General features: G+C 46.6%; 1 protein-coding gene across 3 annotated transcripts in view; it reads left to right on the forward strand.

The window, feature by feature from the left end:
- Nucleotides 1-16,978, forward strand: part of sugct (succinyl-CoA:glutarate-CoA transferase) — a 171,224-nt gene that overhangs the window by 76,477 nt on the left and 77,769 nt on the right. For all 3 annotated transcript variants that reach the window (XM_042068058.1, XM_042068059.1, XM_042068060.1), the window contains 2 exons: nucleotides 2,978-3,069; nucleotides 3,274-3,417. In XM_042068058.1, the coding sequence (XP_041923992.1) occupies nucleotides 2,978-3,069; nucleotides 3,274-3,417 (236 nt within the window). The remainder of the gene's footprint in view (nucleotides 1-2,977; nucleotides 3,070-3,273; nucleotides 3,418-16,978) is intronic.

Below are 16,978 nucleotides of genomic sequence, written 5' to 3' on the forward strand. Positions count from 1 at the left end.
CTTCTATCACAATGCCTTCCATGTATGCACAATGTCTCAGAGCAGACACAATGTCTCCAGGCAACCTTGCCCAATCATGAAATCCTTGCTCTGCCATGGGATAGTATGGACTTACGAACTGAAATAGCAAGGAGAACAGTAGCTATATATAGCTTACATAATAGAGTTGTTTTCACATTGACGGTATTCAAATTAAATTTTTCATTATTGTTACATATCATGATGGGAGAGTATTATTAAAAATGTTACAAGTATGCAAATGCATATGTTTACGGGCATTTAGGTTTTACTGTGTTGTTTTGTTGTAAAGACATGCAAGGCATTCTGGGCCATGTAATGAACAGTGGTCGGCAGCACTCCATAGGCTACGTATTAATATGAATAGGTGTTTCTGTAAACCTAGGGACAATAAACAGCTATCTCTGTTACAAAAACGAGCTGGTAATCGCTCATTGAAGAGGGAACTATGATAAAAAGATTGTTTTCCTAAAAGCATGGGGTTGACGAAAGAATAAACAAGCAATGTCACGTTAATGTTAAATAGCCTACCTATCTGAACGCTAGGTGGCAACGTTGTATTACATTTCACTAGTGTAGCCTACTTGAAATACGGTGTGAGATTCACAAGTAAGGAAGATGCAAATATTATGTAATTTATCATGGGAAATTATTGGAAATGTTATTTCTTGTTTATTCTTGCAAACCACACACATCCATTCGGAATCACACGTACACATTTAATACTGAAAGACTATCATTTCGTTTATTTGATGTCGCCTAGCAACACAGCCTTCAGAGCAAAGATTCTAGAACAGGGCTTCAGAGAGACACGTTTTGAGTTTGTGGCCAAGAACCTAAAATATCGGTTTCCATGTGCTGGATGGTGTGCGTCCTTTATGAAAGTAAGTGTTTTATACAGTTAACGTTACAGACATAATGAGTCATGTTGTAGTGGTCAACATAAATGTGCCCCTTCTGTTATTAGAATGCTAAGCGGAGAAGCATGCTAAGCAGAGATTTAGTATCATTCATTTCTTGTGTGGCTAGCTATAGGGAGGAGATGTATGTTGCTAATTGGGATTTATGTTGTTTAGCGTAATGCCATGGTCATTTGATATGAGATGCTTGCACTCGTAACTTCGTCACGTGTAACTTTAGGCTATTTTTTTTACTAACAGTAATTCACGAAGCACTTTAGCCCTAAAAGTACAGTAGCACCTACTTCTGTGACAGCTTAAGGGAACTTGCATTGTAGGCATAACTAAGGGATGCAATAACACCACCAACAACCAAAACTAGCCTACTCATTGTCAACATGTACATGAAATGTAACGTTTCATGTGGATCAAATTAAAATGTTTTCTTTGCAAACGTAAGCATAGGCATATGGTGACAGATTAATTTATTAATGCTGCTGTGTGAATCACTGTAAGCGCGAATGAAGTGGCCACTTCTTAATGGGACCAACTGTATGGAAGTGGGATGAGTAAAATAGAGATGTTTTAAATAAGATAAGGTTAATCAGAATTCTACGATATGCCCGCTTGACAACGGCAGAGATAGAACTGGCCTTTGGCCATAGCAACCATCCATTTAGAACGACTGGCCTTCATAGCAACCAAAGATCTGAGCTGTGTTGCAATGTGAGGCAAAGTATAGAAAGGTGATGAAACATACAGAGACAGGTCAAGAAATATAGTGCAATGTAGACAGTGGTATACAGTTGATTTACAGACGGTGGTTTAGAGTAATATGAAGTATTCCTTTATTCTGAGATAGGCTACATCAATAGGCTCTCAAAACAACCCCAGGCTCACAAAACAATCCCAAACAGACATACGGTCTTTATAGAGCAAATCCATATAGATTATTTGTCAAATAAACCAGTAAAACATAATTTGTGGGATGGAATATATAACATTCACACTCATAGCTCATATTTTTTTTTAAATAAATCAGTGAAAAAGTATCCTGACAAACAAGTAGCTTTTTAATGCCTTGGTCATATTTCATAATTTCAATTTCTCTGTAGGTTACCTGATAGCCCAGTTTGAGAGGCGCAAGACACGTGACATTATTTATTTTTGCAGCCAATCACTGCTGTCATTTTATTTTATTGATTTGATCTCAGTCATAGAAGCTAAATTCGAAGGCAGGCCAAAGGTAAAATCCAACAAATCACATTCAACCCGCAAGCCAATAGTTGAATAGCCCTCTCCTAGAGCTTTTGGGATATTGCCACTGCTCCAACACTGAAAGGCACCGTTACAATGCCTGGATCAAGCCAGGTTCAGCATAGCGTATGCCACTGTCTGCTCACGTTGCTGACCGGACCAGGGCAAGCACACTTTTGCAGTTCCCGCCGGAAATGCAGTCTAGTTTACTTTAGTATTCTGATTTGCCCCCTTGACATTCCAAGATATGAAACGAATATTGTTCATAAAGTAAATAATCATTGTAGAATGTGGGATTGTAGAATGCAGTATCTGAGTATTGACCACAAAGTAAAAACACACACACACACAAAACAATAACATATAGTTGTATTTTTTTTTTTTATAGTTGTAGTTGTATAGTTATAGTTGTATTTTTCTACAGAGTGTTGTCATACAGGATATATTTTGTTTATATGCAATGCATTATTCTAAATATTTATTCACTATTGTGGTGTTAGACGGTATATGTATCAATGTATTTTGAACCCCTGTGTATACTGTACAGGTCAGGTGACCTATGACCTATTTAAAATGGTGATGGTCTTTGTCTGATGAAGAGCCGATGTGCTCGAAACATCACTTTGGGGATCGAACTCCAATACATCAAAGCAAACTGAGAGCAAGTGTGCAGACCTTTTTTACTTTGGATCTTTGACTTTTGGCTCCTGCACCTTCATTTGGATGTGCACACTTTCCCAGACTAAATACAGCCCTATTGTACAGCAATATTTTCTTGTCATTGTGTATGTTGTACTTTTAAGGGTATGGACAGACTGGGCCTCAGTCACACAAGCCAGGCTATGACTCCATTGCATCTGCTATATCTGGCATGATGCATATCACAGGGCCTGAGGTGAGGTTATGTCTGCATCTAAAGTTGCATCTTAAGTGACTGTGTATTAAGATACTTTTTGTAATTACTGTTATGTAATGACTGTTCCTCTGTGCAAATTTTACATTTCAAAGAATGCTTTTTATTACATTTTTGGTGTGATTTTAGTGAAATTAGGGGCCAACTAATTTTTAATATGCTACGGCTGAGCACTGCTTCTTGTAGCATGGTGATCCTGTGCGGCCAGGGGTGGCGATGACTGACCTTGCCACAGGCCTCTACGCACATGGTGCAATACTGGCAGCTTTACTACAAAGGCAGAAGACAGGCAAAGGCTTACACATTGACTGTAACCTGCTTTCCTCTCAGGTAAGATGTATTGGGATTTTACTACATACTGTATTCAGATGTATTTTCCATATACATCAGCTATACACTCTTATTTTATTTTAATTTTTTTAATTTTCATGCTTTATTCCCTGTTTTTTTTTCAGATAGTAGAGAGATAAAAATGAAATTGGAAAACAGAGATACATGGCACAAGGGGAATAACTCTGTGTAGCCATGGTACTGTACATATTTCTTTGGTAACACTTTGCTATCGACATAAGAGTGACACGACACTGTCATGACACATGAACCCTAACCCTAATCCTAACCTCTAACCCTAACCCAAAACCAGTAATAAGTAAAAGCATGAAGGACAAATAAAAAAGTTAAATAAGTTAATCAACAAGATAAATAAAACATAAGTTAAATAAGTTCAAATGAATTGAAAAGAAGTTATAGAATAGGCCATTAAAAGCAATATAATGAATAAAGTGTATCTAAAAAGTTTTGTTAGTTTAACTTGACTATCATGAGGCTAAATGACTTTGTTTACACAGGACATCTGAATTGTGACTGGATACACAAAACTAATAAACATGAAGCCAACACAACAGGAGGGTTAAAAACATGGCATTTTCCTTTCCACATGATCTGAGTTGGGATATTCTGGGAAAGCTCTTACCTGGTTTGAATCCTATTCAGCGTGATTCAAGTATCAGAGTCTCATAACCCCACTACAGGTGTGCTTTAGGGATCAGTATTAGGGCCCCTTCTTTTCTCTATTTACTCTACTTTCTTGAACAAATACATATTTTTTCAAGAAGCTCAAGCACATTGGACTTTCTTAATTTAACTTATATAGTGTATTTAGTATTTAGTTTTGTTAGTTTCTTATCTTATCTTCTACTGTCTTTATTGTACAGTGGAGTTTAGTTATATATTTATACTATACTAATGTTTACCATTTCTGTTGTAAGTGCATGTTGTGTGTTATGTCTGTATGCTACTGAGACCCTTGAATTTCCCCTTGAGGATCAATAAAGTATCTATCTATCTATCATCTATCTATGTGAGGGGTGTCCAATATATTTAACAGTGTGCGCAGCATCCTTCTCTCCACCACCAACTCCAGGAGCTCTAGCACAAAGCCAACCTTCCTAATGAGCTTTCCTTGGCTGTAGTGCTGCTGCCCCGACAGATGGCAGCAAAGACAGTCTGGTAAAATATCTGCAGCATTTTACTGCACACATTAAACGACCTGAGCTTTCTCAAGAAATAGTCTGCTCTGACCCTTCTTGTCCAGTCCAGTTTATTGTCAATGTGACACCCAAGTATTTGTAGCTCTCTACGTCTACCTCTTCACCCAGGATTGAGATGGTATTCAACTCAACCCTTGTCTTAGCCACATTCAAAACAAGGTGGGGTAACACTCCATAATAAGGTGCCATAATAAATAGCAAACTAGTAATTATCTAACCCTTTGTTAATATTTGTTAATTGTTACTTAAATATCTATTTGGCACAAGTTAATAGTTTTTTCATCATTAATTAAATATTACTTGTTTGCATAAAATCGGGATGTTAATGTTTTAACAAATCTATTAACTAATATTGTATTAATATTTGTTAATAGTTAACTAAATGTATTTTTGGCACTAATTAACAGTTATTTCTTACATTTAAATGTTTACAAACTATATGTTAATATAAAAGTTAATGAAATATTATTTATCTATTTGTTATTAAACTGTGCTTCTGCCTATCCCATTATGAACCACTCATCATAGGACCCTTACAATAAAGTTGGTTGCTTAATAAATATAATAGTAATATATAGCTATCAGTGTGGGGCCCCTTATAATAAAGTTGGTTGCTTAATTAATATATTAGTAATATAAAGCTACAGTATCAGTGTGGGGCCCTGTGGCAGGATAGCCACAGCAGTGGAGAAGACGGAGGAGACCAAACAGATTTCAACGAATGGCTTCGTTTATTTTTTTTCTTTTTCCTCTTTTCTTAAAATCGTGCAAATATTTACAGTGTCAACCATGCATGAAAAATACGCAAAACAAAACTGTAGCAAAACAAAAAGAAATAGGCATAAGTAGCCAGGCTAAGTCCTCAGACCCTGAACCACTATCAACCACAATCAATTGACAGACATGTTCCCATCACTACCATCACCGACATAGTGAGGCGCTGGGGCCTAATACAGAGCATTGCTATCCGTAGCCCCGCCCCCTGGATAACCCCACTGTCAAAAATAATCAATTAACTAAATAACAACATTGTAATTACCAAATAACAAATCAAACAAGAAAACACATAATACACAAACACATACAATAATTGACATGTACAAAAACACCTTACTAAACCCCTAAAAATAGCTTTAATTTATTACCCCTAAAACACCCCCGTAACAATGGGCTGCCCCACAATGAACCCGGGAAACCCCTCTATTTCTTCCCAATGGAACAGTCCATCTGTTTCCCCACACGCAACGCGGAAGTACGTTTTTAACGGCGGGTGAGTGAATGGCTTACGGAGTTGTGATAGCAAATGTTTAATCAATAAATTACGTTTTTAACAGCCAGTGTGCATTATTTTACTTGTTGATACTAGACAAAGAATATACAGAAGAGAAATGAGAATGACAATATATCTTACGTGAATGTTTGAATCAGTGAGCTGCACAAACTATAGCCATCTAGAAGTGCTGGTAGGCCTTTCCCTGCACTCTAAAAACTAAGTTCGGCCCTGTGTAAGTAATCTATGGTAAATGGTGATTAATGACAATGTTAAGAAGATAAACAGTACATACGGTAATGAGAATGAGTAGCGTCAGGACAGGACAGCAGTGATTTAAAGATGCCGGCAAATGGCCGCCTGCGCGCTGCGCGCTACATGCGCGTGTGCGTCACAGCTCAGTCTGTGACATTTCCCCCCCCTTCTAAAGATGCCCCCTGTGGCATCCTAGACAGGAAATCAGCGGTACAATTCAATTTCCCAGCCCGGTACAACACTTCAAACTCAAAAGGCTGTATTGCCAAAAACCACCTAGTGATCCTGGCGTTAGTGTCTCTCATTTGGCCCAACCAAGACAATGCTCTATGATCAGTCTCTAATACAAACTTGCGCCCCAACAAGTAGTATTTAAAAGAGTCCAGTGCCCACTTTATAGCCAGGCATTCTTTCTCCACGGTAGAGTAGTTGCACTCCCTGGGCAGAAGCTTGCGGCTTACGTAGGCCACAGGTCGGAGCTGTCCATGGTCCCCTTGCAACAGCACAGCACCTAAGCCCCTCTCAGAGGCATCCGTTTGCAAGGTGAAGAGTTTGTCAAAGTCTGGGCTGAGGAGCACAGGCTCCTGACACAAAGAGTTCTTTAAGTCCTTAAAAGCTGCTTCACAGGCCTCAGTCCATAGCACCCTGTTTGGCTGGCTTTTGCGGGTTAGCTCAGTCAGTACAGCCGCTTTTTCTGAGAAATGGGGGATGAAGCGTCTGTACCAACCCGCCAGCCCTAAAAAGGAGCGTACCTGCTTTTTGGTGGTTGGGCGTTCAGCAGCCATAATGGCCTCCACCTTCCCCACCTGAGGTCGTATGACACCTCGGCCCAACACGTAGCCAAGGTAGGCCGTCTCCTCCCTGGCTAAGGCACACTTGTCTGGATGGATGGTCAGGCCCGCCTCCTTCACCCAGGAAAGGACCTGCTGTACGTGTTGCAAATGCTCCGCCCAGTTGGAGCTATAGATGATGATGTCATCCAAGTAGGCGGCGGCAAAGCCCTCACTCCCCCTGAGGACCCTGTCCATTAGCCTCTGAAATGTGGCAGGTGCCCCATGCAACCCAAACGGTAGCACGGTGAACTGAAAGTGCCCGAAGGGGGTCCTAAATGCAGTCAGCTCCTTACAGTCCCCTGCTAAAGGCACCTGCCAGTATCCCTTGCAAAGGTCAAGTGTGGTCAAAAACTTGGCCTTGCCCAAACGCTCAACCAAGTCGTCAACCCTTGGCATGGGGTAAGGGTCAAACTTGGCCTGGGCATTGACCTTCCTGAAGTCCAAGCAGAACCGCAGATTGCCGTCCTTCTTGGGCACGAGGATGATGGGGCTGCTCCACTCGCTGAAGGAGGGCTCAATCACGCCGAGCTGCAACATCTTGTCCAACTCCTCCCTCAGGACAGGAAGCAGACGCTCTGGGACTCGGTAAGACGGCTGTCTCACCGGCTGCTCATCCCTCAGGTGAATCCGGTGTTCCACCAGCTCAGTCCTTCCGGGTTTCTCCATGAAGAGTTCATCTGGCAGGATGCTACAGAGCTCCCGCTGACGGTCCTCTGACAGGTGGCTTAGGTCCAGCTTGCTCTCCTCCTCACGGCCAGGCAGGTACTGCTCGCTATACTCTTCCTCCTCTTCCACCGCTTGGATGAACATGGCAGACGCTTCTGGCTGTGGTTGCGGCCGCTCACTCCACTCCTTCAACATGTTGACATGGAAGACTTGGTGCCTTTTACGGTGGTCTGGCATGTGGACCTCATAGGTCACTGGTCCCATCTTCCGCGTCACTGTATAGGGCCCCTGCCATTTTGCCAGCAGTTTGTTGTCAGAGCTGGGTAGCAACAGCAGAACCCGGTCACCAGTTTGGAAGCCGCGAGTTCGGGCTGACCGGTCGTACCACATCTTCTGCCGATCTTGCGCCCTCTGCAGGTTTTCTTGTGCCAAGGCGGATGCAGCTGCAAGCTTCTCCCGCATCTTCAGCACATAAGAGATGATGTTGGTCTGGCCTGAGGTCTCACCTTCCCAGGTCTCCTTCAGTACGTCCAGTGGGCCCCGTACCTGATGTGCATATAGAAGTTCAAAAGGAGAAAACCCCATAGAAGCCTGGGGGACCTCCCTATATGCAAACATAAGGTAGGGTAGCCACTGGTCCCAGTCCTTTCCACTGTCCGCAACAAACTTCCGGAGCATGTTCAAGAGGGTCTGGTTGAACCGCTCAACAAGTCCATCGGTCTGTGGGTGGTAAGGAGTGGTTCTGATGCGTTTGATTCCTAACAGATCATACACCTGCCTTAAGATCTTGCTCATAAAGTTGGTTCCCTGATCTGTTAGCACTTCTTGGGGTATACCTACCCTAGAGAAAAGCTGTAGCATAGCTGTTGCTACCCGTTTAGCTGTTACATCTCTCAGGGGGAATACTTCAGGATACCTGGTGGCATAATCGCAAATAACCAAAATAAACCTGTTCCCTGACTTACTCCTCTCAAGGGGCCCAACTACATCGACTCCAATCCTTTTGAAAGGGGTGTCAACAACTGGCAAGGGAATCAAAGGGGCATGTACGAGGCCTCTGCCTCCAGATAGCTGGCACTGGGGACAAGACTTGCAATACCTCTTGACTTCAGCAAAGAGCCCTGGCCAATAAAAACGCTTACTGATCCTTTGTAGGGTCTTCATGTAAGCCAAGTGTCCGGCCCAGGGTATGGTGTGACCCAGTTCCAGTACTTGCTCACGGTATTTCTCAGGAATCACCAGCTGCAGCCCTTCCTCACTCTCTCTGTAAAGGAGGTTGTTTTGTACTGTGTACCCCTCTCTACCCAGGACAGGAATAAAAGAAGAACCATTAGCTTTCTTAAACAATGGGACCAGGGTGGGGTCTACACGCTGTTCCTCAGCCAGATCACTTTTAAACATCAAGTCTTCAGTAGTTAAACAGGGGGGCTCTACTGACTCAGTCTGTATGTTTGTATGCTTCAACACCTGGTCCACTGTTTGCCTGCGCCTCTCACACCTTCCTTCCCTGGTGCGTATGGGCTCCACAACAATATCCTCGCCACAGAAAGGTAACTCTGCCATGTGTGCCTGCCGCTGCCCCTTGGCCATAGCTCTTGTGACAACACCACACCATGCGCTCTTATTTACCAGCTCAAGTAGCACTGGGAAATCCTGACCCAATAGTACTGGATAAGGGAGTTTGGTTGCTAGCCCTACCCTAAGTAGGTAAGTCTGGTCACTTACTTTAATATACACATCTGCCGTGCTGAGTTCACTCCGGTCACCATGCACACAAAAAATGGCAAGCTTGTCATTACTGTTTCTGGACTCTAGGGGGACTAGGTCAGCTTGTACTAAGGTCTGTGAACACCCTGTGTCTACCAGTGCAGTGACAGGTTTCCCATTAAGCTCTATGCTAACAGTGGGGTCCCTGCTCTGCTGGGTCTTAAAGGCTGATGTGGGGTGGGGTACATAACAGAGATAGCCGGGCTTAGGTTTCCTGAGGGGGCAAACAGGACTCTTGTGACCTTCCTTACCACAATTAAAGCAAGATATGCCTTTAAGCTGAGCACTGGCTGGGGGACGGGGTGATGGGGCGCTATTATAAGCAGGGGCAGCATCAGAACCAACTCGACCAGCACCATCAGACTTACCCCGTGGTTGACGATCAAGCACTCCAGCATACCGGTATCTCCTGGGACCTCGGTGTGCTGACACAAAGTTCTCCACTAGCTGGGCGGCCTCTGCTGCTGTTGCTGGGTTGTGCTCCTTAACCCAGGTCTTCACTTCGGGGTAGAGCACGCGGAGATACTGCTCCAGCACCGTGGTCTCCATGAGGGCCATCTTGCTGCTCTGGTCAAACTTCACCCACTTGCAAAAGAGGTCTTTCAGTCGGATGTAAAGTTCCTGCGGGGTCTCATCTGGACTGGTCTCCAGGGCTCTGAACTGCAGACGATACGTCTCTGGGCTAATCTCGTACTTCTTCAACACTGCTTCTTTCAGGGAATCGTAGTCCAAGGTCTTCTGAGGATCCATGGCAACAAAGGCACTGCGGGCCTTCCCAGTCAGTAGTGGTATCAGGTGCACCGCCCAGTCTTCTTTTGGCCACTCAAAGACAGTAGCTAGCCTTTCAAAGGTGGTCAAGTAATGCTCAATGTTATCGGAGTCCTCTAGCTTAGCCATCTTTGATTTATAGCCTCTCCCTCCTTTGGCGGCCTCTGCTGGGGCTTCAGGTGTCGGAACACGCGGCTCTGAAGGAACTGGTGTAACTGCCCTTTCTCGAGCCGTCTCTACATCCAGCTGCAGTTGGTTCACCTGATGTGAGAGGACTTGGAACTGGTGGGCTTGCCTCGTAGACTCCTTATCCAGCCGCTCATCTCTGGCCCGTTGCACCTCCATGAAGGACTCAAACATCCTAGCAAGCCGACCAAGAGCTGGATCTTCCTTCTCAGGTGGTGCAGCAGGTACTGTAGGCTCGGCGGCGCCCCCTGCTGCTCCTTCTTCTTCGCCAACTTTCTTCTTTTCTTTCCTTGTGGTCATTTCCTTGGTTTCTTTGTCTCTCCTCTCCGCCTATCTCCCACGATCCCACTTCTGACACCAAATGTGGCAGGATAGCCACAGCAGTGGAGAAGACGGAGGAGACCAAACAGATTTCAACGAATGGCTTCGTTTATTTTTTTTCTTTTTCCTCTTTTCTTAAAATCGTGCAAATATTTACAGTGTCAACCATGCATGAAAAATACGCAAAACAAAACTGTAGCAAAACAAAAAGAAATAGGCATAAGTAGCCAGGCTAAGTCCTCAGACCCTGAACCACTATCAACCACAATCAATTGACAGACATGTTCCCATCACTACCATCACCGACATAGTGAGGCTCTGGGGCCTAATACAGAGCATTGCTATCCGTAGCCCCGCCCCCTGGATAACCCCACTGTCAAAAATAATCAATTAACTAAATAACAACATTGTAATTACCAAATAACAAATCAAACAAGAAAACACATAATACACAAACACATACAATAATTGACATGTACAAAAACACCTTACTAAACCCCTAAAAATAGCTTTAATTTATTACCCCTAAAACACCCCCGTAACAATGGGCTGCCCCACAATGAACCCGGGAAACCCCTCTATTTCTTCCCAATGGAACAGTCCATCTGTTTCCCCACACGCAACGCGGAAGTACGTTTTTAACGGCGGGTGAGTGAATGGCTTACGGAGTTGTGATAGCAAATGTTTAATCAATAAATTACGTTTTTAACAGCCAGTGTGCATTATTTTACTTGTTGATACTAGACAAAGAATATACAGAAGAGAAATGAGAATGACAATATATCTTACGTGAATGTTTGAATCAGTGAGCTGCACAAACTATAGCCATCTAGAAGTGCTGGTAGGCCTTTCCCTGCACTCTAAAAACTAAGTTCGGCCCTGTGTAAGTAATCTATGGTAAATGGTGATTAATGACAATGTTAAGAAGATAAACAGTACATACGGTAATGAGAATGAGTAGCGTCAGGACAGGACAGCAGTGATTTAAAGATGCCGGCAAATGGCCGCCTGCGCGCTGCGCGCTACATGCGCGTGTGCGTCACAGCTCAGTCTGTGACAGGCCCCTTATAATAAAGTTGGTTAAGCTTAATTAATATATTAGTAATATAGTAATATACACAGACAGATTATAATATTATATCTACACAGATTAGTAATATACACAGACAGACAAAGCTAATGACATGAACAATGTTGATACAGTAGCTTACAGTGGGCATTACTTCAAATTGGCCAGCTTCCCTCGCAGTCCGCGCGTAATTTTTCCAGTGACGCTGCAACGACGCTGCAACAACCCAAACAACCGGCAGATGTCTCTTGTGAGCAGGGTGTCTTGAAATGGAGCCTGGAAAACCCTACACAGACTTCACTATAGACTTTAGCAGACTGGTTTAGAAATAATTGAATAGCCAGAAATATGCCTGCCCTGCCCTAATAAAGAAATATTTGGTTAACTGCGAGTGAATCCCGTTTGCAGCCGTAGAAGAAACGCAGGACGAATGAAACATTCCGGTTTTCTCCGAGTGCAACGATGATAGACAGACATCATTTGGACAAAATATAGAGCATATTAACCTCCGTTGCTTAGCCAAATGCCTTCCTGTTACGTCCTGTTATCACGGAGTTACAGGCGATAAACGATTTTTGATGGTCACAAGTTCACTTCATTAGCGGTTTATTTTTTTGATTATTAGAGTGTTTTTCATTTAAAAGTTTGACTTCATGCTTAATCAGTATAGCATTTAGTGCTCTCCCCAATCCCAGACGTTCACATTGCATGTTTGTTTGTAATGGATGCAACAGCGAGATAGGCTACGCACTTCACCATGATGGCAATGCATTGTTAACAGACATGAACCAAGACATATAGCCCAGCAGCAGTCTATCTAAAATAACACATACTTGAAGTACCATTCATGATATGTTGTCAAATATTGTTTTACGATGTCTTTGTAAATTACGTTTAATTAAAAAGTGTTTCATTCATCCCGGTTCTCATAGGCGCCGATACCGTGGGTGCTCCGTCGCCCGAGCACCCACAGAAAATATCGAGCACCCACTGTCAGACACCAAACAGGACGAGGACCACAAAAGCGTCACGTTCAAAAGTTTATTTAAGGGTTGGGGGTTTCAGGGGTTCCGGGGGGGGTACAGGAGTTCCAAGAGTCTGCGTGTGTGTGTTCCCCCAGTAGCCGAACAGCGATGGCAGGAGCTGGATGATCCGGGAAGTCCTGGGGGAAACACACACACAACAGCAATTGAAACGAAGCAGCAGTACAGTCAAGGACTAGGCGGTATTCGTAGAAGAGGGACGGAAGGCAGGTCTAGATTACCGGGGCTGGAGAACACAGAAGTAGTCGAGCGGGTCCGGGATCACAGGCAAAGAGTCAGAGGCGTTTTCAATAAACAGGCAGGTAACTGGTGCTGGTTGCAGACGATCTGACAAGTGTGGACTGAAAAGCAAGGCTTTATATAGAGGGCATGATGAGTGGTGAATGCAGTGCAGCTGGTAGGTAACGAGGGTGAGGCAGAGCAGAGCAGGAACAGGTGGAGGTCATCAGACTTCAATCAGCACGTGTTACCAGGCAGAGAGAGAGCTCATGACAGAACCCCCCCCCTAAGGGACGGCCCCAGAAGTCCCCAAGAGTGACACCACGTCGGGAGGGCGGAGGGGAGCCGGTGGAGGGCTAGAATTCCTCCGAGCGGTCCGAGTGAACATCCTCATCCTCGGAGGGAGCTGGAGGGTCGTGGACAGAAGACGGGACAGGTACCGAGACAGGGTCAGGGTCAGGCACATGACAGGAAGCCGGGCGGGCAGGACGGTTAGGGACCCCTCTGGGGCGGCCCCTACGGATTGCAGGTTGATCAGGATGCAGACGGTGGAAGTCGGCGATGAGTGTCCGGTCCACAATCCGACTGGCTGGCACCCAGGTTCTCTCCTCAGGTCCATAGCCCTCCCAGTCGACGAGATACTGGAGGCCCCTACCTCGCCGTCTGGACCGAAGCAGGCGTCGAACGGTGTACACCAGCCCACCGTCAACGAGGCGAGGAGGAGGAGGAGGAAGCGGCACGGGGACCAGCGGGCTTTCATGCGTCGGCTTGACTTTCGAAACATGGAAAGTAGGGTGCACCCTCATGGAGGTTGGCAACTGGAGCCGGACTGCGGTTGGGCTGATGACCCTCTGGATAGGGAACGGGCCGAGGAATCGAGGTGCCAGTTTACGCGATTCCACCCGCAGTGGGAGATCCTTGGCTGACAGCCACACCTTCTGGCCAACACGGTAGGCGGGTGCCGGCGATCTTCGGCGGTTAGCCCCAGTGGCATAGCTGACAGCTGACTTGAGTAGCGTGGCACGAGCTTGTGACCAGGTACGACGGCAACGGCGGGCATAGGCGAGGGCAGACGGGCAGGACACATCTCCTTCCTGGCTGGGAAACAGGGGGGGCTGGTAGCCATACACACACTGGAAAGGTGACATACCAGTGGCAGAGCAGGTGAGGGAGTTGTGAGCATACTCTATCCACATCAGTTGTTGTGCCCAAGCCTGGGGTTTGCGAGAAACCATGCACCGCAGCGCCTTCTCCAGCTCCTGGTTTGCCCGCTCGGATTGACCATTGGACTGGGGGTGGAACCCAGAGGTGAGACTCACTGTGGCCCCTAGAAGACGGCAGAACTCCTTCCAGAATGTAGAGGTAAATTGCGGGCCTCGGTCAGAGACAACATCCCTGGGCAGCCCGTGTAGACGGAAGACATGATCAAGAACAGCCTGGGCAGTCTCTCTGGCAGATGGCAGTTTAGGGAGGGGAATGAAGTGTGCCATCTTGCTAAACCGGTCAACCACAGTGAGAATGACAGTCATCCCACCTGATGGTGGGAGGCCAGTTACAAAGTCCAAGGAGACGTGGGACCAGGGTCGTGTGGGCACAGGCAAGGGCTGGAGTAAACCAGCGGGGGGCCGAGTGGAGGACTTGTTCTGATTGCAGGTGGGGCAGGCACGGACGAATTCTCGGACATCCCTTCTCAAAGACGACCACCAAAAGCGCTGGGCAAGGAGATGGCAGGTGCGGGCGGAGCCCGGGTGGCAGGCAAGGCGGGAGTTGTGTCCCCACTGTATGACCCGGGACCTCAAATTATCTGGGACGAAGAGACGACCGTCTGGGCATGCACTGGGACTGGGATGGTCACGGAGGGCCTCTTGAATTTCCTCCTCGATATCCCAGGTCAGGGCAGCTACGACGCAGGGATCGGGCAGAATTGATGCAGGTTCCTGGGAAGGGGCGTCATCCTTATGAAACTGACGGGAGAGAGCGTCCGGCTTGGTGTTCCGAGAACCTGGGCGGTATGACAGGGTGAAGTTGAATCTGGTGAAAAACAAGGCCCAGCGGGACTGTCTGGGGTTAAGACGTTTGGCATTGCGGATGTATTCGAGGTTTTTGTGATCGGTCCAGACCAGGAACGGAACTGTGGACCCCTCCAGCCAGTGACGCCACTCCTCCAGGGCAAGCTTGACAGCCAACAGCTCACGGTTTCCAACATCATAATTGCGCTCTGCAGGTGAAAGCCGGCGAGAGAAAAATGCACAGGGGTGCAACTTGTTGTCCTCCTCTGCCCGTTGAGAGAGTATGGCCCCGACTCCCACGTCTGAGGCATCCACCTCGACAACGAACTGCCGGTCTGAATCCGGCATCTGGAGGATGGGGGCAGTGGTGAACCGGGCCTTGAGGGTATGAAAGGCTGTGTTGGCCTCTGGGGTCCAGAAAAAGGGGTGTTTGATGCTGGTCAGAGCTGTGAGGGGAGCGGCGACGGAGCTGTAGTTCCGGATGAATTTCCGGTAGAAATTGGCAAAACCGAGGAATTGCTGCAGCTTCTTCCTATTCCCCGGAACTGGCCAGGAGGTAACTGCCGAGACCTTTGCGGGGTCCATCTGGATATTGCCTTCAGCGACGATGTATCCCAGGAATGACACAGTCTGAGCATGGAACTCGCATTTCTCCGCCTTGACATAGAGAGAGTTCTCCAGGAGCCGTCGAAGAACCAGCTGGACATGACGGGTGTGTTCGGACAGAGTTCTGGAGAAAATTAAGATGTCGTCCAGGTACACGAAGACGAATTTATTCAGCATGTCCCGCAGCACATCATTCACCAGCGCCTGGAATACCGCTGGGGCGTTAGTGAGGCCAAATGGCATTACCAGGTACTCATAATGGCCGGTGTGGGTGTTGAATGCTGTCTTCCACTCGTCACCCTCCCTTACTCGCACTAGGTGGTAAGCATTTCTAAGGTCCAGTTTGGTGAAAATAGTGGATCCCTGGAGCAATTCAAAAGCAGAGGTGAGTAAAGGCAGAGGGTACCGGTTCTTCACTGTGACATCATTCAGACCTCGATAATCAATGCAGGGGCGAAGAGAACCATCTTTCTTTCCCACAAAGAAGAACCCGGCACCAGCAGGAGAGGAAGACGGGCGGATGAGTCCAGCTGCCAGGGAGTCCCTGATGTAATCCTCCATAGTTTTTCTTTCAGGAGGGGATAGTGAGTAGAGGTGACCTTTGGGTGGAGCAGTCCCAGGGAGGAGATCAATGGCACAGTCGTACGGACGGTGTGGGGGCAGAGATGTGGCTTTGGTCTTGTTGAACACCTCTCGGAGGCCATGGTAACAGTCAGGGACATTAGAAATGTCGTGGGCAATGCTGGGGGGTACTGAGCCGGGGGGCAGCGAGGCAGCACGCAAACAGGTCAGGTGGCAGGCATTTCCCCACTCTTTCACAGTTCCGGAGGCCCAATCGAGGTGAGGATTGTGGAGACGGAGCCAAGGGTAGCCCAGGATTAGGGGTTGGCCTGGAGAGCTGAGCAGGTGGAAGCGGATGGTCTCTCGGTGGTTTCCTGACACCATCATTGAGATGGGGGCTGTGATGCTGGTAACTGTGCCAATTGCGTGACCGTCCAGGGCCCGGGCTGGAACAGGAGTGGACAAGCGATGGCTTTCCAAGCCCAGCTGACGAGCAAGTCCTGTGTCAATAATGTTTGCTTCTGCGCCAGAGTCCACCAGGGCTGCCAGGGTGTGGGTGGAATCAGACAGGTGAAGACAGACTTGGATGAGGGGTTTACGGCTGATGGAGGGCTGAATGTTCATTGAGCTCATCCGGATTCCTCCTACATCTGGTGAGCTCCGGCTTTTGCTGGACAGGTGGCGACTCGATGACCATCACCACCACAGTACAGGCACAAGTTGGAGGTGATGCGTCGCTGGCGCTCTGCAGGGGTTAGGGAGGTGCGG

Source organism: Alosa sapidissima, chromosome 17, assembly GCF_018492685.1.
Source record: "Alosa sapidissima isolate fAloSap1 chromosome 17, fAloSap1.pri, whole genome shotgun sequence".
NCBI lineage: Eukaryota > Metazoa > Chordata > Actinopteri > Clupeiformes > Clupeidae > Alosa > Alosa sapidissima.